This window comes from Anopheles merus, unplaced genomic scaffold (assembly GCF_017562075.2).
Source record: "Anopheles merus strain MAF unplaced genomic scaffold, AmerM5.1 LNR4000040, whole genome shotgun sequence".
NCBI classification, from domain to species: Eukaryota; Metazoa; Arthropoda; class Insecta; order Diptera; family Culicidae; genus Anopheles; species Anopheles merus.
This window is the reverse complement of record NW_024427620.1, coordinates 127,686-155,000: the sequence shown is the minus strand read 5'-3', so window position 1 is coordinate 155,000 and position 27,315 is coordinate 127,686. Positions and strand designations below refer to the sequence as shown.

The 27,315-nt window shown below is 39.0% G+C and overlaps 1 protein-coding gene across 5 annotated transcripts in view; it reads left to right on the top strand.

The window, feature by feature from the left end:
- Window positions 1-10: 10 nt before the first annotated feature.
- LOC121601222 (voltage-dependent calcium channel type D subunit alpha-1-like) overlaps window positions 11-27,315 on the top strand; it is a 42,335-nt gene continuing 15,030 nt past the window's right edge. Inside the window, exons 1-12 of one of the 5 annotated variants that reach the window (XM_041930031.1) lie at window positions 11-269; window positions 347-540; window positions 613-1,126; window positions 1,199-1,424; window positions 1,521-1,731; window positions 2,243-2,363; window positions 7,880-8,087; window positions 8,213-8,298; window positions 8,728-8,848; window positions 10,404-10,700; window positions 10,762-10,849; window positions 12,310-12,417. In XM_041930031.1, coding sequence (XP_041785965.1) covers window positions 11-269; window positions 347-540; window positions 613-1,126; window positions 1,199-1,424; window positions 1,521-1,731; window positions 2,243-2,363; window positions 7,880-8,087; window positions 8,213-8,298; window positions 8,728-8,848; window positions 10,404-10,700; window positions 10,762-10,849; window positions 12,310-12,417 — 2,433 coding nt within the window. Of the gene's footprint in view, window positions 270-346; window positions 541-612; window positions 1,127-1,198; window positions 1,425-1,520; window positions 1,732-2,242; window positions 2,364-7,879; window positions 8,088-8,212; window positions 8,299-8,421; window positions 8,549-8,727; window positions 8,849-10,403; window positions 10,701-10,761; window positions 10,850-11,199; window positions 11,308-12,309; window positions 12,418-27,315 lie in introns of all 5 variants that reach the window. The other 4 variants (XM_041930033.1, XM_041930029.1, XM_041930030.1 and 1 more) reach the window with 4 other exon arrangements.

Below are 27,315 nucleotides of genomic sequence, written 5' to 3'. Positions count from 1 at the left end.
ATCTTACAGTATGATATCAACTGCACTTTCCAACCTGATGAAGGAGGGATTCGATGTAAAAGCTCTTCGCGCGTTTCGTGTACTTCGACCATTGCGCTTAGTATCGGGAGTACCTAGTTTGCAAGTTGTTCTGAATTCTATCTTACGTGCCATGGTGCCTTTGCTACACATAGCCCTATTGGTGTTATTTGTGATAATCATTTATGCTATCATAGGATTAGAGCTTTTCTCCGGAAAATTACACAAATCCTGCTTCCACAACGAGACGGGTGTGTAGTGATGAAAATGAACAATAATTTCGTAAAAAATCAATCAATAATTCGAACTTTTTTTGTCTCAAATGCAGGAGAGATAATGGATGATCCACATCCATGCGGAGAAGACGGTTTTCATTGTGACACCATTTCGCCGGAAATGGTGTGCCGGTATTACTGGGAAGGTCCTAATTTTGGAATCACCAACTTTGACAACTTCGGATTGTCCATGTTAACCGTTTTTCAGTGCGTAACACTGGAAGGTTGGACTGACATGCTTTATTATGTAAGTAGAAGATACTGGTTTGAAATTATTATTATAAATCATACGAAACAAGAAACCTATTATATGTTATAGATTGAAGATGCTATGGGTAGCAGTTGGCAATGGGTGTATTTCATTTCAATGGTTATTCTTGGAGCATTTTTTGTAATGAACCTAATTCTTGGTGTGCTGAGTGGTGAATTTTCTAAAGAACGTACGAAGGCCAAAAATCGTGGAGATTTTCAGAAATTGCGGGAAAAGCAACAGATCGAAGAAGATCTTAGAGGATATCTTGACTGGATTACACAAGCGGAAGACATAGATCCAGACAATGAGGCCAGCGGAATGCAAGAAGGAAAAATGAAAAATATAATCGAATTGGACTCTTCGGACAATGTAGGCGAAGATGGAGAAATTCAACATGAATCATGGGTTGCCAGAAAGCGAAAAACGATCGATCGTATTAACCGAAGACTACGCCGAGCCTGTCGTAAAGCTGTAAAATCACAAGCATTCTATTGGCTTATTATCATACTGGTATTTTTAAATACTGGCGTCTTAGCTACTGAACATTATAGACAGCCACCTTGGTTGGATGATTTCCAAGGTATGTATTTTTTTGTGATTTTATCAATGTGTAATGTTGTATAGTAATGTTTAATCTTATTTATCGCCGTAGAGTATACGAATATGTTTTTTGTAGCATTATTTACAATGGAAATGCTTCTGAAAATGTATAGTTTGGGCTTTCAGGGTTACTTTGTGTCTTTATTCAATCGCTTCGACTGTTTCGTTGTGATTGGTAGCATAGGCGAGATGATATTAACAAGTACTCAAATCATGCCTCCCCTCGGGGTATCCGTCCTACGGTGTGTCCGGTTACTGCGTGTGTTCAAAGTGACTAAGTGAGTGTTTATTTTGTATGCATTTAAAATGGCTTTTTATCATCAGAAATTGTGATATTTCGCTAATACTTGATTTCCACTCTAATTATTTTTCAGGTACTGGCAATCTCTATCTAATTTAGTAGCATCCTTATTGAATTCTATTCAATCTATCGCATCACTTTTACTGCTACTGTTTTTGTTTATTGTTATATTTGCATTGCTTGGCATGCAAGTATTTGGAGGAAAGTTTAATTTTAACAGCTCGGTGGATAAACCGCGATCGAACTTTGACAGTTTTGTACAGAGTTTACTCACAGTATTCCAGGTACGTTTGTAACTTATCAGCTAAAATGTACTGGTTGTCCCCGGGATACGCTGTCAATGCGGACCGAAAAGAAACCGCGTATCTCAAATTTTCGCGGAAGTCGGAACTAATGTCAAAAACATACTTTATCCAAAACATAGCTAACTTTCGTATAAGTTTGGTTTATATGTAAGGTTTTAGCCATTAAATAATTTTTTTGTGATGGTTCTGACTGAAAATTACAATTTCCATATATTTGAATGATTTTTTAAATTCTTCTGAAAGAAAATTTACTTTACTTTACAACAATAGATGTGTCAAATCAGTACAATTTGCTCAAATAATTGTCAAATTCAGAAAACTGCAAATCTCATGATCCGTTTGTAAGAGTTACCGCGTATTTCGGGGACTACCTGTTATTTCATTGATGAACCTTTCAATAGCGACGGAGTGCATTGGTTTATTATTTAAACATCAAACATTATTAATAAACATAGAAAAAAATGTTCCAATTTTCATTTCTGTTTGATAGATACTTACTGGAGAAGATTGGAATATGGTTATGTATGATGGAATTCAAGCCTACGGAGGAGTGGCCTCGCTTGGAATTATTGCCAGCATTTATTTTATAATTCTCTTCATATGTGGCAACTGTATCCTTTTAAATACTTCACATCATAATGCATGGGTCTCCAAACTTTTGAGCTAGCGGGCATTACTCCGCAAATAACGTTGTTGAGATCCATTTGGAAGATGAGAAACATACCAACTGAATATATAAATTTTTTATAGCTTTCTTTAATATGATTGCAGATTAATTTTTTTTAAGTCCAAATTAAAATTTTGATTTCAATAGTTATAACTAGATATTTATAAAGTAGAACCCCATATAATGAGTTCCCTTTATAACGTGTTTTTAGCCACCAAGTAAAACTAAATGCGATGTACGGTAACGATGTAAACCAGGGGTCTCCAAACTACGGCCCGCGGGCCGCATGCGGCCATCGAGTGCCTATAATGCGGCTCGCGGGGATGTTGCAAAGGATAATGCCGGTCAAGGCCTGCCTGTACCACACTACTTGTGGGTTTGGCTTTCAGTGACTAATTGATCCACCCATAGCAGGATAGTCTGTCCTACGTATGGCGGCACGGTCCATTTGGGGCTTGAACCCTTGACGGGCATGTTGTTAAGTCGTACGAGTTGACGACTGTACTACGAGACCGGCTAAACCGGCGTGTACCGGAGCTGTTTTGTCAGAAAGAGATAAACACATACAGCGCGCTCTCTCGAACGATCGTAAACGCTTCAATCGATCAAGAGCTTCGATCAGTTCTTCGGACGTTTCTGCTCGCTTTCTCGATCGGTTTCGGCGGAAAGCGAGCTAGAAAACGAGCTCAAAAAGTGCTCAATTTTGTTGTGCGGGTAATTATAACTGCTAAAACTAGGAAAACTATCAATGCTCGCAAGCTCATTAATGCGAGGGCCCTGGGGCGGTGAACTTGTATGGAATGCGAGCCCTCGCGCGGCGGGGCGGGGTGTTGGCGGGGTGTTGGCGCAAAAATGATTATGGCCGCAAAATAGTTCACACCCACGTTCTCTTTCTCCCCTCCTTCCCCTCTTCACAATCATTTTACCTCATATTGGTTCTTGCTCTCTAGCTACATTGAGCGAGACGCTGAGTTTTCGATCGCTTTGCGCAGCGGGCTTGTTTTGCCATTTTTCGAGCAGGTACTTGAATCTAATTCTACCCGCTGTGCAAAGCGACGGAAGAAATCATGCCGTTCGGAGAATTTTATCATGCCATCTTTTTCCCTCCAACGGCAAATTTGTCAAGCAGCTCGTCGAGCTACCCGTCCCTGGCTCTGCCTCATACCCCTCGCCTGAGCGCGCTGTCGAAGGTTTGGATGTGTTGGTGCGTCAGACGGCCAATCGCTGTCAGCCGTCGTCCGTGTTTTTTCCCTCCATAGCGCCATCTCTTTCTCGCGTGTGGTCAATGCTCGCGAGCTGTTGTGGCGCCTAAAAATGCCGTTAACAAACATTGCGGCGATGAAGTTACATTTTCACAAATCAAACCAAAAAATCGCAATGAGTTCAATTGCTGCAATGTAAAAATGACTAAGGAATCGCTAGCTCACGATGGAGGGTTTGCTGTGCAACGTGCAGAATCCTAATTCACATTAACACGTTCATCCCGGCGCTAATTTTCATCAACTTTTCTTTCCGCCGGCATCTAGAACGCAAGTTGATTGTGAAACCAGTATGCTGGAAAGTCCACTGACAGTCCCTGGGGCATGTCATCGTGCTGAACGTGTTAAGCAGTAAGCATAGCACTAAGATTTTGCTTTCGCCTGTTGTGGATTACATAGATATGCTAAGCATCCTGCGCATGGTTGTGAGCGTGCGTGTGTGTGCAAAACTGTCGCCAAATGTGTTTTCTTCCGAAATGTTATGATCCATCAGTCAAAGAAAGGAAGGTGTTCATGAAAGGCGGAAAGACGAATTGAGGCCCCTGTCAATGGTAACTGATGACAGGGAGGAGGGGGTAGTGGCACACAGCTGTTGGGAGATTGAACAGTATACTTAAATTGCCGGCGGGAAGGGGGGTGGCCATGGGACCCCTACGATAATCGGTCACAGGCCCTAAAATTGTAGTCGCCATGGGGGGAAGGGGGGAAAATGGTTCTCCAGCCACGGGGCCCTAACGATCATCTTTCCGGGGGCCCTTGTCGCTAATAATCTGTCCACTTGTAGACATACGGCATACTACAGACTAGAGATCTTCGGCGACCGCCTAGTCCGCCTATCATTAGGTCCACCGCTGGTACATGGCCGTGTTTTTTTATCGTGGAGGTGCATCCTTCCCCCTGCCTGCAGCGTATGCATCGAGCAGGAGACAGTGTGGCAGTATGCAAGTTGCACGCTGGATAGGAGCGGGCCCGCGACACCGCCATCATTCCGCACATCTGCATGCCCGTCGTGGGTTCTAACCGCGTATGAACCGTCCGCCGTAGCAAGGGCTGACTATCCGGCTACGTGGTACTCAAGTCCTGAAAAGGCCGGCATGATCGCGTAGACTATTACGCCAATAATAATAATAATAAGAACAAGAAGAAGAACTTAGCATAGCAGTCCACACTCGGGGAAGGTTTTGATTTGACTTTGGTGCTGCCGGGTCTACCGCTGTGGCGCGACAAATGCACGGAATTCACTCGACTAAAACATGAACCTACCGATCCGAACCCATTCCAAGGCAATGCCGGTCAATCGGCGTCATGATAACTTCTCCAAACCAACAAGCCGCCAGATTCTGGACGGGCAGGTGCAGCACCATATGCGCGAAAGAAATTTGCTACATATCACATGCACGTTTGCTTCGATCGTGTGCCTTTTTAACACCCCCAACTGCAGAACCGATCGCAAAGATCGTGGTGCCAATCCGATAGTTGTGTTGTCTCTCAGGTAGCGAAATCGAAAATGCATGGACTTTGTAGCCGCAGCGGATGAAAATGTACGCATCAGAATCAAATAGTTTTGGGGTTTCCACACGCACGCACACACACACACACAAATACACACACACGCACGCACGCACACACACACACGCACACATGCACGTACGCGTGTACGCGGGCAGGCACCCGCGAAAGCGCAAACGCAAGCACGCACCCACGAAAGCGCGAACGCAAGCACGCACTCCCCCCCCCACCAGACCACCCCCCCCCCCTCCTCGAATGATCGATTACGGCTACCGTATCGGTAGAACGGCTGGTTCAGCTTTCTTGTATCGCATCCTCATCCAAAGCGCCGGGCGGGGTGGGGGATCGCGGCATGATAGAGTGAACGGTCACTTTCCCCGCGCTGTGTGCGTGTGTGTGTGTGTCGAGACCCAAAAACTGGAGACAGATTTCGGCAAATAAAAAAAATTATTACCACTATACACTGTGCTACATGATGCATAGAAGGTCGTTGAAGCATCAAACATGTTCTAATAAAAAAATATTAGTTTAGTGTTAGACGTTCTCCTACGCTTGTTTTAAATAGGCTTCTTCACCCTCAATTGGCAGGGGCATCGAATGGTCTCATCAGCAGCGGCACGAAATAAAATAATCCATCAATACACCGATAACACTTTAAATCCCAATCCAGCTTCTCCCGCATCGTCCCAAGGTCACACACTAATTAATAAATGCTAACACCCACCAATAACAATACATAACCGCAATGCACATATAAGTATCAACGCATACACCACAACACCCAATCAGCTGGCGGCGGAAGGCACGGGCTGAAGCTCAAGTAAGGCAAGCCAGGGTGAAGGAGGGAGAGGAGAGGAAGAAGCGGACGAAAAAATGGGCGCAATTATTTTTTTTTAAATTTTTTGACCGTTTTTTTTTGCTCCGCCGCCGCCCGAACTTGGCCCGAACTGCCCGAATTGCGCGACCCAGCGCAGGAATCGCTGAAGTCCAGCGCGTGAGACCTGCCAAAATCTGCGCTGGCCAGCGCAGATTTTGGTACATTTTCTGCGCTGGAAACTGCTCGAATTTGCGCAGGGGGTAGCTTCGAGGCCCCGCCACGCAATTGACAGCGATTTGCGAGGGCGCGCGAGGGCTCGCACGCCATTGAAATTCACAGGCCCAGATCCCTCGCATTAAAGAGCTTGCGAGTCTAGGCAGTTTTTTCACCCCTAGTTTTATCAGTTATAATTACAGCACCCCGAGAGCAGGTATAAAATTGATAAATATAGCTTACTAAACACCTACATTTTGAGATTTTTTTTCGCAAAAATCCACAAAAATTGGAGAAGTAATCTTTACGGCGAATAACACCTCAACAACAAAAACTTATGTTTGAAAAATAAAGATTATTTAATGACCTTATGATTTCGAGTAGATGATACCGCTCCCAACCCTCGCAATGTTTGACGGGACAGTGCAATTTTTAGCAGACTAAACACCTGAATTCAGACATTTTTTATTGTAAAAATCCACAAAAATTGATGTACAGATCTTTTTGACGAATAACACCACAAAAAAAAACATAATTTATGAATAAAAAATAAAGGTAATTTAAAATATCATAAGATTTCAAGCACATGATACTACTTTCAACCCTCGCAATGTTTGACGGGTAGAATAATCTAGACTGAAAATTGCAGGCTAGTTTTATGTGTGGTTTTGTATGGAGTGTTTACATGATTTCAGCCTCCAACTGTCAAACTTAATACAAAAAACTGACTAGAATCGTGAAGGGCTCCATTATTGGTTCTTGGTCTCTAGCTACATTGAACGAGAGGTTGAGAAGTTTTCAATCGCTTTGCGCCGCGGAAGATCAATATCGGTAAACATTGATCATTTATTTGATATTGATTATCTTCTTCTTCTATTCGGCGTAACGCCCAACGCGGACAAGCCTGCCTGTAAGACTTTTGAGATTTAATTCAGTACCACGTAGCCGGATAGTCAATCCTTGCTACGGGGGGATGGTCCATTCTAGGCTTGAACCCATGCTGGGCACGTTATTGTGTCGTTCGAGTTGACGACTGTACCACGGGACCGCCCCTATTAATTATCTTTCAGAAAAATATGAGCATCGTTACTAAGCATCCTTTAATTAAAAAACTGTTGCCTCGAGGAAAAGGATCGTATGATTGTGTGATTCACTAGTGTGTGGTACATGTTGACGAGTGTTTCTAGTACGTATTTCTGGATCTTCTTGCTCATCAAAGCGAGAATTTCCTCTGCCAATTGCTGGCACTTATACGAATTTCATATGACTACATATGTGGCATACGGCTTAACAACATGCTCGACATAGTTACAAGCCCAGAATGGACTGTGATACGTATAACTGACTATCCTGCTATGGGTGATCAATAAGTAACTGAATGTTAGGCCCACTGGTAGTACACGCAAGCATTCGTAGTTCTGGAACCAATAATTTAACTTTGCATGTAAATCATATGGAATAGAGCCTCTCGTATAATGAGAGAGTCTCTGGAACGGTATTATGGTATTATGTGTATCACTGTATTAAACTTAACAAAATCATCACGGACCGGATTGTAGACTCTGGAGGGCCGCATGCACATGGAGGCCCATGTATTAAGGGCTTGATGCATCTAATAGGCCTTTTTTCAAATATGACTTATACCTTAATATTGTACAACAGATATTCTGTTAAATGTGTTCTTGGCTATCGCTGTGGATAACTTAGCAGATGCTGATTCACTAACAACAGTTGAAAAGGAAGAAGGTGATAACCCTGATGGCGAGGAGGAAAAATTGTCTCATGAACCAACACCAACAGAACATGGAGATGATGGGTTTATGGATCATGATAAAGACAATCTGGACTCGGACAATGATCCAATGAATATGTAAGTCAAAACGATTCAAAGCACCTTTTTGACTGATCTATATTAGTTTTAGTTTTTTTTTAAATATGTGTGCAGTTAATCAAGGATTTTTTATATTACTCTATAATCGATTGTATTCTTCATAGATCTGATGATTATGATGGTCAAGATTCAGATACCAAAATACCTGTTGCAGAAGACGATGAAGGATATGAAGAGCAAGATACTCCAGGTTGGTATGATTGAAAAAAAAAGAAGAAATTTATTTTCATACATAGAATATAAGTATCACCTGTGGTCTTTAATAAATTTTAACTACAACTGAAAAGTCAATAATCTCTTGTTTATGTTTTAGGTGAGGCATTTGATGAACTTCCTACAGCTTCTGCGCGACCGCGTCGCTTATCGGAATTAAGTGTGAAGAAGTCTAAAAAGCCAATCCCAAAATCAAACGCACTACTTATATTCTCTCCTACGAACAGGTAATCTTAAACGGGCACTCAATTGATTTGACGGTTTTGGACAGAATGAACATGGGTTCCAGAAGGCAGTCCATGTACATTTTATGCAAGCTTGTCATTTTTGTTGAGTGCCCAACGTTTATAATACTAATAATTTTTTTTTGTTCTTGTTTACTTTTGTTAAATGTTTTGCTGTATAGATTCACAAGATGGGGGCCTTAAAGTGGCTAGGCCACGCCGAATGTCTGAATTAAATGTGATCAATACAATTCTACCGATACCAGATGGTTCAGCGTTTTTTATACTATCTAAAACAAACAGGTTGATGATTAATTATAGCCTTGACTTGGTATAATATATCAAATGCTTACTATTCCAATGCGATTAACGACAGGCTCGAATAACATGATGCCTAAGGCGACTACAACCTCTCGCGTTAGTTATACTAGATGCAAAGAATAACTAATTTGTATTTCCTCCTTGCTAGCTTTTTCTTCTATTATTTGGCGTAACGTCCTACGCGGACATGCCTAGTTATTGAATGTACATATATATATACCAAGCTACTGATACTGTTAAAAAAACTAATGTTTGTAATCCCTGTCTTTTCAAAAATACTTAAACTATATCCTAAACAATAATTCATAAAAGAGCCAGCTTTTAATAAGATTTTTAAGCATTCGCAGCAGCTGTGCATTCATTTATATAGGAGCTAATAAAATCCTATATAAATGCATCCATAGCTGCTGTAGATGCTCAAAAATCCAATTAAAAACTGGCTCACTTCGCACTGTGCGAAAAGTGTGCTCCTAGAGCGCACTGTGCGAAGTGTACACATTGTGCGCTGTGCGCACAGTGCGCACAGTAGCACTTTACCCAACACTAATCCCTGGCATATTTGCATCGCACCCAATGTGCTTATTAAACGAAGTAGTAAATAATAATTTTTATTCAAACTTATAAAAACAATATATCGGAAATCGTAATTCTACCTAAATAATGCGATGTGTTTCTTACAAGAGAATTTTTGAAATTAGTTACAAAATGTTTAGTCTTCGTATGAAAAATTTACCTAACTAATGATTTTTTTTTACAAAAATGAAATATTTTTGAAATTCCGCGATTCCAATCCTTCCGTGTTGCGCTCAGGTTATCTTGCACTTACCGAACTCTGTGCACCTCTTGAAACTGGGGAACGGACGGAATTCGTTATACCCTCAGAGTCTCTATTTTGACTACCGCCTCTCTATTTTGACTTTTGAATTACGGCAAAGCACGCAAGGAAGCGAATCGATTCCAATAGTCTCGTGTCCGATTTTGGGTCGAGTCGTGAAAGGAATCTTTCATCCCACTACCATGAAATACAGGTCCTGCCGTCCTTCTCCTAAAATATCTAATTTCAACTCTTTGCGTGATGCTTTTTTAGAAGAATTCTAGTACAGTAGGTGACCACTAACTGGTTGTGTTTTAACTGGAGTGCTTTTTAACTGGAGGTTCGCTAACTGGAGTGATTCTCAGTTAACGAACACTTAAACGTCAAAACATGAAACATCAGGAATCTCATAAAGAGAAATTTGTCGCAAATGTGCATTTTTCAAACAAATTTAGGGTCTTTTGCCTACGTTTGCTATTAATTTATGTTATTACACGAATTACTATACTTTAAATCAACATAAATGAAAAAAAGTTTGGTATGTTTATTCCAGTCAACGCCAATCAAAACAATCAATCCATAGAAACGTCACTCCAGTTAGCGAACATTGTTCGTTAACTGGAGCTTGTTTACCTGTCAGTTAGCGGTCACCTATTGTAGTTTAAAATCGTTTGATCGCTTGTACCTAATGTAAAGTAATGTTTAAATATCATTTCTTAACAGATTTCGCATATTCTGCCACTGGCTGTGCAATCACAGCACGTTTGGCAACATTATACTGGTATGCATCATGTTTTCGTCAGCCATGTTAGCAGCAGAAGATCCTCTTAATGCAAACAGCGAACGAAATCAAATTTTGAACTATTTTGACTACTTCTTTACGTCGGTGTTCACTATCGAGCTGCTGTTAAAGCTGGTATCATATGGATTTTTGTTTCACGATGGAGCATTTTGTCGATCAGCATTCAATTTGTTGGATCTCCTAGTCGTCTGTGTATCATTAATATCAATGTTTTTCAGGTAAAGATATCTAAATGTGAATAGTGTACATAGTATGCTTAAATTATTTTGTTGATTTTAGTTCTGGTGCCATTTCTGTGATAAAAATACTGCGTGTACTTCGTGTTCTTCGACCATTACGTGCAATTAACAGAGCAAAAGGTTTGAAGGTAAGTTAAGACAGAGCTTTTTATTTTGAGCAGGTGAATATATATTTTTGATGTTTCCTTGATATCATGGCTAGTTACGATCAGCATCAGCATCAGCATGAGTAATCAGCATAATAAAATTGGTTTTATGCTCTTGTGAGCAAACATTGATTTTGCAAAAGGGTTTTGACTGGTAAAATATATTATCCAAGCGTGAAAATCTTATTTTAGTAATGAATATAGAAGCTTAATTTACTGTTAACATTTTTTTAAAATAAATTAACAATGTTTAGTATACTAGGAACGGTGTGTTCCTGGGTTATTCGTGCAGATGAGTTTTTAACGTCAAAATCTCTCTATATAATTCTCAGCATGTTGTGCAATGCGTTATAGTAGCAGTAAAGACCATCGGCAATATTGTGCTGGTCACTTGTTTGCTACAGTTTATGTTCGCTGTAATCGGAGTACAATTGTATAAGGTAGGACGCAAAATGCGGCCCAAAGTGGTTATAATACGTTTACGTTGAGATTTGTGTTTGAATTGGAGTTTCGTTTCCTTTTACTGAGTTGTTCTTTAGTTCGGTTTATTTCTTGTGTTTTTTCCTGATATTGTGTTTCCACTTTGTTACATTATACTACGCTTTCTGATGTCCTCTTTTTGAGGGAGATTTTCAAATTAATTTTCATTTGGTGTTGTTGTTGTTTTTCCAATAATGGTTTTAATCAATGCTTTTATTTTCAGCTAAAATTGGCTTTTACGTTTTTATACATTTATCGGTTTTCTAAAACAAACGCTTTACCGTGCAGTACATTTGTTTCATTTTCGGCTTTCTATTGAAAGTCGGTGTGTCTTTATGGATCTCCAGGAAAATACAGCTAAAGCTCCATATGCAATGAGAGTCTACATTGTCTCAAATAATAAACTTTTTTAATTATCTTTTGTAACAATATTAACAATTGTTGGGCCCACTTTTTTAGGTGCTTTTAAAAATCAACAGATTTTAACAGTGAAAATTATCCTGTAGAAGTGTAATCCACGATTTAAATGCCACTCTCTAGAATGAAACAAAAAATCACTTAACCGCTCAACTGATCAAAACAAAAAGTTTTGCTTCTGAACTGTACAAACTGTTTGCTCGGAACACATACAAAATCAGAATCATCTAGGATTGACTTACACATGCTGTTATTGAAGTTACATTTATTTTTCAAGCAAGACTTGTCAAAACTGTACTTTTCATATAATTCAAAATTTTATCTTCTAAAAGGAAACAAAAAATTATACTTGCTTTTTTCTTTATTTTATATTATACAATCAGAAATGGTTGTATATAGTGATATCACCAACTAGGCCCTTATTACGAGAACGTTAAAAAAATCCATTGTTAATTGAATGAAATTGAACAAATTTATATAGAAACACCAATTTAAAATGCAAATATTTTAACTATCATTCTCCCGTACATTTGAATTCTTCTCAGTACGTAGTCAAATGTGTGATAGTTGCCATAAAAACGATCGGTAACATTATGCTAGTGACGTACCTCTTGCAGTTTATGTTTGCTGTGATTGGAGTACAATTGTTTAAGGTAATTGATAGCTCGTGTATTGGCTGTTATTGTATGACATTAGCCGTCTTGTTTTTCAATTGGTATTATCTATTGTGCAACCTAAATTTATTTTGATTTAATTAGCTATTATCTATGATGTTTTGTTGCTAATATTTATAGAAATATGTAAAATGACTATTTAATTGTTCCTAGTAGAGCTTGATATTTCTATATTTATATATACCTTGAGTTAATAAAAAAAATTAGTCTGTAGTAAAGAAAACATTTGTTGCTGTTTCCATGTACAGCTTTTTTTATTCAATATGTACATATAACAAAAACATTATTTTTGTTTTGATGTATTTTAACCATTGTGATTTATGACACGTTATCCCTTTTTTCTTACACTTTGTACTTAGTTAACACTTACTGCAAACATATTATGAACAAATGATTTTTTTTTATTCGAACGAAAATGTTGACTTTTGGTATACGGTGCTACAGTTTTTACACAATTTTTTGGAATTGGATCATTCAAAAGTTTTACATATCGATTTATAACTCTCGGTTAAGTATCCGTAACATCAGCATGTCGAAATGCATGGAGATAACAAGAATATCAATGAAATATATAAACTATCAATCAACCAGAACGATTGACATATACAAGAACTTCGTAAAAAAAAGAATATCTGCACTTATCAATGTGTTTCAAAACGTTAATGCTTATATTTATGTTAGTAGCATGTTTATCTAAAAATGCAACGAAACCATCATAAATTACTACGGTTCATTTCGTCCAGTTAACATAGACAAATCTTCATTTGACTGTCTGGGAGAATATATTTGATTAAAAGAACTGTTTCTTCCCCCATGCCAATCTCCATTATAATTCTCATCCATCGTCCAAGCCAAAATCATAAAACCATCTCAAGTCAATTTAACTACCTTTAATGAAACTAGACGAAATTATCTGGTTATCTTAAGCAGGTTTTACCAGGTCTTCTTATAATGACCAGCAAATTTTATACCATGAAATTGTATAGAACTCAATTCACCAAGCGTGGGTGAATATAAAAAAATTAAAAAATAAATACATAAATAAATAAATATAAAAAAAATAAATAACTAAATAAAAAAATGAATAAAAATAAATACATAAATAAATAATAATAAATAAATAAATAAATAAATAAATAAATAAATAAATAAATAAATAAATAAATAAATGAATAATTAATTAATAAATAAATAAATAAATAAATGAATAAATAAATAAATAAATAAATAAATAAATAAATAAATAAATAAATAAATAATTAACTAAATAAATAAATAAATAAATAAGTTAATAAGTAAATAAATAAATAAATAAATGAATAAATTAATAAATAAATAAATAAATAAATAAATAAATAAATAAATAAATAAATAAATAAATAAATAAATTAATAAATAAATAACAAATAACTAAATTAAAAAATAACTAAATAAATAAATAAATAAATAAATAAATGAATAAATAAATAAATAAAAAATAAATAAATAAAGAAAAAAATAAATAAAAATAAATAAATAAATAAATAAAAAGTTATTACGTAACAACTATATGGACAAAGAGTGAGTTATTTTTAACATGATGTTAACAACCGTAAATTCACTAAAAAGAAAGACCTTAGGTGTTTTAAAGAAGGGGATTGGGGCGAGTACCAGTATTATCCCGCTTCCATACAAAATACACGGTGCGCTCCCTCAATTTTTTTCTTTATTTTCATAAAGACTTTTAGCCTATTGGCTTCATTTGCCTGTTTTAATAATTTAATTAAATCTATGCTTAAAATCTAACATTCTTCTTTGCAAGTCATTTGTGGCTTGCAAATTGCCTTATAACGGGTAGTCTCGGTTTACTTAAAGATATTATCTGTTAATTTTATTAAAAAGGTGTCTGTTACAAATGTGGTTTTGGTAAGAGTAGTTTATAAAGGTTAGTATCGAAGGAATTTTAAAAGTTTTCTCTGGCAATCGCTGTCTGGTGAGACCATGGTTTCAGTGTTCCAATTGTTCCTTAACTTTCATAAATACACAAGGTCCAATTTGCAGCTGATACGTTCCGCAGTATATCCATGATATTCCTTTAAGATGTGACGGACGGTGATGTCGACGCCACAGAAGCTGCATAGTGGTGGGCTGGATTTTTGCAATAAAAAGGTGAGGATGAGCCGAGTGTGTCCTATTCGAAGTCGTGATAGGATTATCTGGTCAAGACCAACACCAACGTGTGATGGATGGTCTTTCCATGGTGGTGTTGTGGTCAGTGGCGGATCCAGCCTCTCCGAGGCCCTAGGCCAGCGGTCGGCAAAGTCCGGGCCGCGGGCCAAATGTGGCCCGCCGCACCATTCAGTCCGGCCCGCGGAAGGATTTGACTGATTTTGAAAGATGGTAAGAAACGATTCGTATACAAATTACTGAAGATCTTTCAGTATACCATATTAAACCATCGTACTTTTTCAACTTTTAATTAAAGATACTGAATGGTTCGTCATTCCATAGTACTTAAAAGTTGAAAAAGTACGATGGTTCGAACTCGAGGTCAATATCCCCGTAACTTTTGCATGAAAAAATATATGCCATTTTCGACTGGCGGTTGAAAAAAACTAGGAAAGGTAATTCCTTTACATTTACATCTGTTGAAAGGGAATTATTTCAGATTACTTGCTCAAATAAGTTCAAGACTTTGCGAATTGCCTTTTGTCAGTTATTAGGAATTTTCATCATTTCATTTTCGAAGCTGGGACTATATAGTACCAATATAGTTCCAGTACTCACATACGCCTCTGAGACATGGACACTGTCTAAATCTGACGCAACCCTCTTAGCCGCGTTCGAGAGGAAGATGCTCAGAAGGATAATTTGGCCCCGTATGTGTGGAAGGACAATGGAGGAGCCGCTATAATGACGAGCTATACGAGATGTACGGCGACCTCACTGTCGTACAGCGTATCAAGCTCGCCAGGCTCCGGTGGGCTGGCCATGTTGTACGCATGGAAACGGACGACCCAGCCCGTAAAGTCTTTTTAGGCCGTCCACAAGGACACAGGAGGCGTGGTAGGCCCAAATTGAGGTGGCAAGATGGCGTGGAGGCGTCCGCCATTAAGGCCGGAATAACGGACAGGAAGACGAAGGCGCGAGACTGTGAGCGGTTTCGGACACTCCTGAGGCAGGCCAAGACCGCAAAGCGGTTGTAGCGCCGGATAAGTAAGTAAGTAGGAATTTTCACCAAGGTGGACGAAGACATGCATGATTTAAGTTCTACCTTCGATTTTCATCAATTCCTCTTAAGTTTTCGCTACAAAATTGTTAGAGTAGAGTTTTTGCATCACGTAGTGTAGAAAAAAATCGTTCAGGCACTGGTGACGGATGTTGGACCAGTTCGCAGACTATCATATCGAAATTCAGTCGAAATTCACCTTTTTGCATTTCAGCTTCTTTTGCAGCCTCAAAAATCAACCTGGGCTTTCTTTCGATGCTTTGATTTTTGCCTAATAGTGCTAAGATGTTGGCGATCAAAATGCCAAAACGGGTATATACGACGTCCACAAACTTCCGCACGGAGTCCATTTTGGACGCTACGGGGTGCCATTCTTTGATTGCGCATGCTTTTGATTCACTTTTTTGGCCATCATGGTTAGAGTTCGACTGATAGAGGTGTCAAATTTTGTCTGATAACTAATGGGATACTACTACTTGAAGTATATTAAACAAAAATAAGTAGGTATTATCAATTTTGAACCATACTTGGATGACACAATTATAGGAAAACAGCAATAATACCAATCGCATTCCTTGATAGCAATAACCAATTATTTTGTTTCTAAAATTATATAATGTAATAATTATATCACAATAATAGAAAACCCGCATTGTCCTGGCCCGCGGCTTTAGATCATTTACTAAATTTGGCCCTTTGCCTCAAAAGTTTGCCGACCGCTGCCCTAGGCGTTATGGTAGACGGGGCCCTATAACCAAATCCTTCGACGGGGGAGTTGGGTGGGGGGGGGGGGGGTATAATGGTGTACGTATCATGCACAGCAAATTTTCGAAGTTTGCCGCAGTAATGTTTTTTACTGAAAGCTATTCAGTAATAGATAGTTTTGCTTAATTTCACCATTAACGCCATTTTTTCATTGATGTTCAGTTAAACAATTTACTGAACATATTGCAGTACAACAAGTTTTACTGAAATTCAGCTATATAAGTGTCAAATTTGTCGTTTCACTGGATATCAGTGAAACAAATTGCTGACAATGCAGCAATTCATTCTGTAAAAACGACATGTTAGTCAGCTTGAGCCTCAAAAGAAAACATAATGCGATGCCCGTTTGCTCGAGATGAACAAAAAGTTGATTTTGTAGGCGCTGACAGATACCTCCATAAAATTTCAGGTGAGCCGAATGCGGGAATATTGGGAATGTAAAAGAATGTTTTGGTTGAGAAAAATCTTCACGCCACTGTGCTGTTCTTGCTGAAATATCGTGGTAACCGTGAGAGCATACCAAATCATCAAACTTGTTTCAACAAAATGCAGTTCACATCTGTATAAAAGTTAATGAAACAGAGATGACCATGAGCAGAACGGACTGCAACCCTGCGCATCAATAAAAACCCCAATTCAAATACTTTTTTTCGCCACTTTTTAATCGATATCAATTACTGAACAATCAGTAATATTAGAAAGGTTTTGTGGTATGTTCGATTTTAGGGTACTGTGGATACTGTTTCGAAGCGGACTTTCGACACTTGATCGTCCAGGCGATCATAGAAACTTTTAGGAGGTTTCCCTTACTGGAAACGTCGAAGGCCTTGGGTTGGGGACATAAGTAAATTCTTTAACCTTCATTTCTATAACCACCTACCCGGGTATGTTTTGCGTATTCTTTTTATGATAACTTTTTATTTGATTATCGAATCGAACCAAAAAATTTAGAAAGCCTAGAGAAACATGTTTTAAAACAGGGGTAAAAAATTCAGATTTTTTCCAATTTTAATTGTGCTTTAAAAAATAAAATCAAAAATCGCTTTTACCCCTTGTAATTATATTTATAGAATCTATTCCAAAAGTTTTATAGTTCGTAATATTTTTCTAAAGTCACATAGATTGCAAATATTGCCCCGACAGTCGGGAAGACATGGCGGTGTGTTAGTGTCAGTTGAATTGATTGCTGTGCATTCAATTTACGTAACTAAAAGCCATACATCATAAATTTATAACATAAAAAGAAGTAATGTTATTATAGCTGCATAAAAATACAAATTCCCATATAAAATATATTACCCACCCAGGGTAGGTGGTCATAAAGATGAGGGTGTATTTTTGGTCATAGAAACGAAGGTTAAATGAAAAGTCGATAGATGTTGGATGGGCATAGTCCTATCCTGACAGTCCGAACGAATCTGACGTGCCATGATCGAAGTTGGTTTTATTTACACTCAAAAGAAGTTAAAGGTTTCGCACCTTTGGTTCCGCGCCTCCGGGTTGTATGTTGGGAAGTTATTGTTTTCACTAAGCTAGTTACGTTTGTCTTTTGTTGGCAAGAACGACGATTCTAAACGATATTTTCTTTCCTATTTTACAGTTTTAAGCTCGTGTTTCATGTTACGGACGATTTCATTTAAAATCTTGACAGTAACAAAACGCAATTTTGTTTCAGCTAACCGAAATTTACAACTTCATAAATAATCTTCCTTCGAATTCCGGGCAAAATTATAAAGTTGTTTCTCGTAAATATGTGAGAACAACATTAAAACAATATTTTGCTTTTACGTTGGTGTTTACCTTTACAATGAATACTGATGCATTGTCTTGCTTCGAATTACGGCCACTTAAGACAATATTGGGTATTTCATATGTTCTTACTAATTCATTTTCAATCGGTCTAAACAAAGTATAATTTATTCTACTGTAGCACTCAGGATTTTGCTGTGTTCAGTTGTTTTCAGGATATTCTGAAGATGGTACAAAAACCTTAATAGTTGAAAAATTATCGAGACAAACGTATAATCGTTCAGTACTATTATGAGGCTTTACGGACAAGTAATGCCAGGTCAGACAAATTGATAGCGCATTTCTTAAAAAAGCTCCTACAAAATCGTTCTACTCTTAAAATGCAATAGTGTATAACCATATCAATCTAAAATCAAAAACCATATCAATGTAAAATCAAAAATCATTTTTTTGTGAAATATTCGTTATTATTTTCAAATTTATCCTCAAATTTGACCATATTCATTGGTCGCCAATTTATGTTAATCGCGCATGTAAATCGCGCAAATTTTTTGACGGGCCTGACTGCATATTGCGGAGGGCCGGACTTTGCCGACCGCTACCGACCCTTTATTGGTTCAATTTTTACGCATTCATTTATATCTATGTTTACTTTCCGTCGACCCTTCCAATTCTGACCCTAACCCTTCAACAGCATGCCTTTCCATCATCACTTCGTCCAGTCCACAATTTTGACTAAGGCCCCAAAGGTTAGCCGGGGCACGAGTTCTTAGTTTTTGCGAGATAACATAGACACAAGCCAAATTAAAAAGCGCACACATCGACATCGGAATCGATTCTTGAAACTTTAACAGATAAAAAGAGCGTGCTTGGTGTCAGCCAATTTTTCTTGCTAATTTCTCTGGCTACGAACCGTTGTGTTGAGATCGGTTTCGGAGCCTTAATGAGCTTTAATGTCGTATGTGTATGTAGTTTGCTGTTGTAACGGATTTTTGCTTTACCCAACTCGTGCGTAGCGTTCAATGCATTCGATTTTCTTTGGAAATGTCCGCGTAGTTTCGTTGCTCGTGCACCAGCCATCCGAGTTTGAGCTGTGTGCATATATCGCAGCGTTCCGACTAAGGTAAAAACATTGCACATATTAAAACGGCAAATATGTTCTGCTTCTGATAGTACAATGCTTCTGATAAATAAAATAAATATGCTTCTGATAGTTCTGATAGTAAAAGTAAATCTGATAGTAAACATAGCCCCCGGGGGGAAAATGTGTATATTGGGTTGACGACACAAAATGGAAGGGGCCCCTCAATCTACGGGATCATCAACGGGCCCCCCAAATGGCCGAGGCAATGGAGATTGTTTTTGGTATTATGGCTGTATGTAGACACAGCTGTAACAGTTTTTGATTTTGATGTATTCGAAAAAATTGGAATAATCGATAAAAAACCTTATGTAAATAAACATGGCCCATAGGTCCATTGCGCATTTCCATACCACCCACCCTCCCTTCTATCTTAAACCCTTCCCATTTCCCCTTCTCTTGGGTCCAAAAACTTGTTGTGGTCGATTAGGGCCAAGAATGAAAATTTTAGTTTTTGCATGAAAAAACACACACACTCCAGTATCCCAGGCCAGTAATGTGAAGACCATTTTTTGTGTGAAACAGCTGTCTGCTTTCGGCACTCAATCGCAAAGCGGTAGCAGGGGCCCCGTATACAAGAACCGGACGGTTCATCCCAGCCAAGAGCGCACACAATGACATCGATTTAATCGTTTCTCGAATGAAACCTCAACCCACTGAAGCACAGTTGACCAAACGACCTTCAGAGGCTTTTTAAAGCGACGCGTGCTTGATGTTAATTTTTCCTGCTAATTTCTCCGGCTCCGAGCCGGTGTATTGAAATTTTGTGTAGGGGCCTTTAAATTTTTGTCTGGGTGTGTTGTATGCTTAAATGGTTGTTTAACGGGTTTTCGGTAGTGGTGAAGCGCAGCGTTCTGTGCATACGATTTTAGCAACAAGTGCCTCTGCGTGGTTTGGGTATCTCCTGCACCGGCATCCACACTAGCAAAAAATGACGGTATCTCGCTCTGTCCAATGCTTTTCGCCAATGATGATGAAATGGTATTGATTTGAGCTGACGCGCGTGTCGCAGCGTTCTTCGCGTGCGACTTTGGTTAAAGTATATTTATGGTTGATTTCTTAGAACATTTTATATGCTACTTTGAGTAGTATGGGGCCCCGGTTTTCTGAAGCACGGGGCCCTCGACGAAATACAATGAGTGAAGCGATGGAAAAATGAATTCATTAAAAATAAGTCTTAAATAAGAGGGGGGAGGGGGGGGGGTTAAATTGAGACGAAGGTGAACTTCCACATTGACGGGGCTCCCTAGATCGCCGGGGCCCCTGGCGGCCGCCCAGTTTGCCCACCGTTTAACCGAGAACTTCTGTGCCCAATAGGGGACCCATGGACGAAGAGACTCATACTTGGTGAATGGTACTTGGTGTATGGTACTTGGTGTCTAAAATGATATCGAGCTAGCCTTTTGTTTTTCATAGACGTTTCATAGACTTGAAAAAACGATAAAGTATAATTCGTAATTCGTTGTTAGGCATTGTGTTAGATCGTCATCAAGAAGTTTGTGATCTAGGCGTTACACTGGACTCTAGTCAAAATTTACACGTTGACAACACTGTTAAAAGGCATATAAGATGCTAGGTTTTACAGGGTTTACCAGCGTAATAAACAACTGTCCACTTGTTTATAACAATAGTCGTTTTGAATAGACACCGCTGTCTACCACTTGCTCACACGTCAGATGGTGTAAGCTACTCTGTCCAATTCAATAACACAATTTTCGCCTTCGATTGCACAACGGTCGGATTGGCACCTTCGAGGGCGATGTTGAAGAGCATTCAGCAGATTCCGTCACCTTACCTCATACCCCTGTGAGATTCGAACGATTCGGACGTCAAGTTCGATACTCTCACCTTGCACTGCACCCCGTTCATGGTGGCCTCTAACAGCCGGATGAACTTCCCAGGGAAGTGGTACCTCTGCATGATGCTCCATAGCTCCTTCCGGTCTATAGTGTCGTAGGCCGCCTTGAAGTCGATGAACAGGTGGTGCGTTGGGATCTGGTGCTCTTGGCACTTCTGGAGGATCTGCCGTAGAGCAAAAATTTGGTCGGTGGTGGATTTGCCTCCAACAAACCCAGCTTGGTATCTGCCAACAAATTTTGTAGCAAGGGGCGTAAGTCTGCGGAACAGGATCTGGGACAGAATCTTGTAGGCGGCATTCAGCACTGTAATGGCTCGGAAATTCGAGCAATCCAGCCTGTCGCCCTTTTTGTAGACTGGGTGAATAACACCCAGCTTCCATTCCTCCGGTAGTTCCTCCTGTTGCCAGACTTTCACGATCAGCCGATGCATTTCGACGGTAAGCCTCTCCGGCCCCATCTTGAAGAGCTCGGCCGCCAGACCATCACTGCCGGCAGACTTATTGCTCTTAAGCTGCTTTATGGCGCTGGCAATCTCATCCAGAGATGGCGGGGGTACCTCGTCGTCTGCGTCGATGCTGTCGCTGTTGTTACTGCTGTGCTGTTGCTGTGGTGGTTGCCTTGTTCTGCCATTTGCGCCAGCCTCTCCTGCCTCTGCTGCATTCAGATGTCCTTCGTAGTAGTACTTCCACCTTTCGATCAACTCCCACTCGTCCGTCAGAAGATTTCCTTCCGCATTCCGGCACATTGCGAACCCACTCCGTGCCTCCTTCAATCTCCTCCTAATTGCACTACGATGATTAACACAATAGAGGCAATACAACGGAAGTTTACAAGACTTCCTTTAAAATGCGACCAATTCATAGGACTCACAACCATGCCAAGTTATACCTTCTGCTTGGCCTACAGACGCTCCAGCACCGTTTTAAGGTAAACCAATTTGTATTTGTTGCTAATATAATAAAAAAACGAATTAGACGTTGTCTATTACAGAAGAGCAACATCTACGTGCCTTCGAGAACTCTTCGTTCTCGTAACTTGCTTGTTGGTGAGAGCAGGCGTACCTTACATGGATGCAATGAGCTATTACTAGCTATGACATGGCAATTGAATATATGGTCTTATCACTTTGATTTTAATTTAACGACCGACGCATTTAAAGAGAATATTTTAATATACAATTTTGGCGACACCAAATAAAGGCAGATGCTAGGGGAATTAGATAGGGATTAGGTGTTGAATCCAAAAAAAATAAATTAAATTACTAATATGGGAAAGCAGGGCAAAATGGGCATGTGGAGCAAAATGGGCACCTTCTATTTAAACATTATTTCACTACAAAGATACTTTCCTATGCTCAAAATGTATTCATTACAATGTTCTATGAATATCATGTAAGTTTCATAACTTTTACCTAACAAATAACCGTTAAAAATGCAAAATAAGATATAGTAGCATTTTGATGTAATTTTTGCCACTTCGAAAATAAGCTGAAACGAATGTCACAGTGATGTGTGGATGTTTTACATGATATATTTTCAAAGATATGATATTTCTGTACAATTTATCTCAAGAATGCAAGGCGATTGAATGAGTATTTTTACTAATATAACAAAAAATACAACAATGTTTACGTGAGGCAAAATGGGCAGTTATGCTTAGGGAAAAATGGGCAGATGCTTTTGACATACGGCGCTTGGTAAGGCTATGGTGGTGATGTATTTGTTCCCACAATAATGGAAACAGACACAGCTAAAAAGATTCGATTTTGTAGATTAGAAGTGTAAAAACTGTTTTAATTTTAATAACATATTTTCGGAAGAATTTTAAGGGCTTTCCTGACCAGCAAAACAAAATATAGGAAGAAAATACATTTCAGGAAACGTGCGCAAAAGCATAGACCCGACACCCCAACAGAGGGCCTCAATTCCTTTTACCGCTTAGGGCTAAATCCGCCACTGCTTAAACAGACGTTCTGGTAACTTTACGACTGCACAAAACACTCTTGTAATCTTCATTCAGAAGGAGAAGCAATAAAAAATAACTTTCTAAATACATACACCTAGGGATAAGCCCACCTGTATATTATACCCACTTTGATAGCTGCTCGAAAACTGCAATACAATGCAAACAGCTGACAGGCTGAAAGTTCAGTCTACGACCTTAAAAGGGAAAAGAGCCCTCGGTTGGGTTGTCTTCGAATCATTTTTTCCTAAGTCGAGTTCTTTCCGGCAAGAATTTATCGATACCCATCTCACAACAAACAATTTTAACTACAGAGAATATATTGCCCATGCAACCTTCATACATATCCTTAAATGTTTTTGTCAATCGCTGAATTAGAATATCCCTTGTAGGAGATATAGACGTTGATATTGTGTTTCTGCAATGCCCGGTTGACCTTGTCGATAGCTGATGAAATTTGACACCACAATTGGAAAAGCCAAATAAACTTATAATTGATTTGCTTCCTCAGGCAAATTGCTCCAAACACTGTATCATTATAGAATTGGTCTGTGTTGGACATTATGAAAAGTGTCACCAATTAATTATGTTACGCTGATAGGGGAAGGTACAACGGCGATTCGAACTTAATGCGCACGCTTAAAAATTTGTCCGGTCTCTCTCGTGTTTGCTTTCTAACTATTTGATGCTAATTGCGCCAAACTCGACCTTTCGCTTGACCCCTTTCGCTAAGGTTTGCAACCTTAGCATGAAGCGCTAGTCATCTCGCTCTTATCGCTGTCTAATCACCTGATCGTACGATAGCGCCAATCAGCGCTTGGTGGTGGAATCGCTCCGGTTAATCCGTTCGCTTCAACTCGCTGACAGGTGTTTGTTTACATCGTACCGCGTGCCAAAACGTGTCAACAGCGGCCTAAGAAAGATCTCTCTACTTTTTATGTGCTACAGTCTTTCCCCGAGTTACGCGAATAATGCGTTCAAAGGAAATTCGCGTAACTCGGATTTTCGCTTAAGTCGAATATTACGGTTTTAGCCAAAATGTGAATGATAAAAAGTGTTTAATGATGAAATTTCAGTGAATCCGCGTAACTCGGGGAAATACCGTACGCAGCCGAATAGTCCGTCATTTTGTCCATCGAATTTGGTTACTACGGACGGAAGGACGGAAAAACTTAACACAGGATCTTCGCAGTAACGTTGCATTCTGTTCCTACAATGACCACAGTGTGCGTGTCACTCGATTGTACTGACAGGCATTTAATGTTAGTAGCATGCGATTGGCAAGTGACGACATGCAACAAATAGCACGAGAATCAACTGTAAAGCTGTAAACAGGTGTAATACCAATCTAATTACTTACAAACCTAATTTGTTTCAAACAAATTGGATATAGAGATTATACAAACAGCCGTTTTTTCGACAGAGTTGATCGTTTATCGTAAGTTGATCGTCGTAAGTTTATAAATACATCTAAAATGCGGCCGAAAATCTTGAAAATATTACCAATTTTGTTCGTAATTTGCAGGACATGCGTAAAAAATTAGACTGATCAATTAGATGATGATAAAACATTTAAAGCAAAGAAACATTCCTGGAAAGGTGGACATATTTATGGAGGACGACGAAATAGGCTGGATGAAATACGGTTCTAATGATGGTGATGGTGTAGAGGATCCGATTATCAGAATCTTTTTGAATTTGAATTTGCTGCATGGAACAACTTTGTGTCATATAAAATTTAATTTATTTTTTTGTTCATTTGAAAAGTTTTGAATATAAAAGAATAAGGCAAAAAAGAAAAATTCACCAAAAAATCTGGTTTAGCTCAATAAACTCAGCTATTGGAGGAAGGATGGGGTCCATCTGTTACGTAATTTGGGGGGGGGGGGGCTTCTTCCAACGGTATAGTTTGTTACACTAGGATAGGGGGTCAAAAATTTCCAATTTTTGTGTCACGTAATTGATGGATGATGCCTTATCTTTTTTCTACACTACATAATTTGCCTATTGTACATAATATGCAAAACTATATTTTTTCTTCTATTTGGTGAAACCTCATACGCGCCGATCAATACTTAGCCGAATAGGCAATCCTTGCTATAGGGGAAAGGTCCATTATTTGCTTGAACCTATTACGGGCATGTTATTGAGTCGTACGAGTTGACCTGCTGCTGGAACTGCTACAATGTTATAGGGCAGTGCTTTTCAACCTTTTTAGGATCTCCGGCTTTGAAAATACATTTGCCGCGGCCCACCTCTAATACAGGACATAAATTGTATAGACTTAGTCCAAATTAAAAAAAAAAAATGTTACGATGTGGATTGTTACAAGCGTTTCTTTAAAAAATTCTAATTTTTCGCGGAACATTTCTGTTAACACCACGGACCACAAGTGGGCCGTGGACTACAGGTTGGAAACCAGTGCTATATGGTACCAATTACCGCAAGACATGTTCAAATCTTTACCAAAGGCTAACATAAACAGTTCTTGCCAAATGCAGCGAAGTTTTGGCCGGTCCTCTTGCTCGTATCTTCGCACTCTCGCTCAATCAGCGTATGTTTCCAGCAGCATGGAAATCGTCCTACATGTTTCTTGTGCATAAAAAGGGGGATAAGAGCTTAGTGGAAAACTACCGTGGCATTACTACTTTGCCTGCAGGTGCTAAGGTTTTTGAAGTTGTCGTCCAGAACTCGCTCTTGAAGCTTGCTGTTGGCGAAGCTTGCTCGTCTTGGATTCTCTACCCCTTTAGTGGAGTGGTTCGAATCTTACCTCACCAATCGTCGATATCGCGTCAAAGTTGAATGTATGACATCTAGGGAATTCGTGAGTTGTTCAGGCGTGCCACAGGGTAGTAACCTTGGACCCTTGCTGTTTTCTCTATTTTTCAATGACGTTACTACTGTAGTAAGGGAATCTGAATGTTTATTGTATGCGGACGATCTTAGACTTTTTTTTTCTGTGAGGTGTTTTGGTGATTGTCTTGTCCTGAAAGCATCGATCGACTCTTTTTCCGACTGGTGTCTGAACAACAACCTACAAATTTCTGTTGATAAATGTTTGTCCATGTCGTTTCACCGTTCTAATTGTCCAATAGTGTTTAACTTCTGCATCTCCGGTACATAATTACAACGACACAGTGCAGTAAAAGACTTAGGAGTTACTCTTGACCGTAAACTTGACTTTCATGTGCACCATAACGAAATTATTGATAGAGCGAACAGAATGCTAGGATTTATACGCAGGCAGTCGAAAGAATTCTCCGACCCACATTGTCTTGTCGCACTCTAAAAATCACTAGTCAGGTCCATCCTAGAATAATCCTCAGTAGTTTGGTGCCCATCGTCGTCGTTATGGTCGAATAAGATTGAGTCAGTGCAAAAAAAAATCACCCATTTGGTCTTACGGTTCACACCCTGGCATAACGTAGCAGCGAGACCTAGTTATCATGCACGGTGTTTAATTTTTGGACTCGAGTCTCTCGCTACTCGTCGCGAAAAGGCGCAAATCTTGTTCATGAAAAAAATCATCCTAGGAGGGATAGATTCACCGGACCTTTTAGCTAAAGTTAATTTCCACGTACCTGCTCGTATTTTAAGAAACTTTAGGCTACTAAGAGTTGACCAAACTAGACGTGCATATAGCGATAATGAACCTTTGACTGCGATGGCTATCAGATTTAATGCACATTATGACTTTTTTGACTGGAATTCCCTAAGTTAACCTGTTTTTCTTGCTGTGATCCTCTGTGTTATTTATTTTGTGCTGATGTTACATTGTACCGTGATGCTTTATGTTATTATAAGTTTAGTTTATAAGATCAGTGATAAGGCCAATTATGGCCAATCACTTAACATTTACAAATAAACAATAAACAATAAACAATAAACACCAAAATGCGCAATTAAGGTTGTTAACCTAGAACAAGAACTCAAAATTTGATCCAACCCGTTCATTTATTCATTTATTCATTTATTTCAAATAATTTGAACGCCTTGAAGGTTTGGGAAATATTAAAGATAAAGCATAGACACCAACACTGCCGAGCTCTAATTAGTGGAGAGTAATTCCTAACAAAAATACGCTGCCTAGGAAATGCTTAAAGTGGAAGGAAAGGAGGCTTGGATACGGTAGCGGAAGGAAGGCAATGAGCATGTAAAGTTGAGGTGGTCGGAATCAGTATTAAACTGCATGA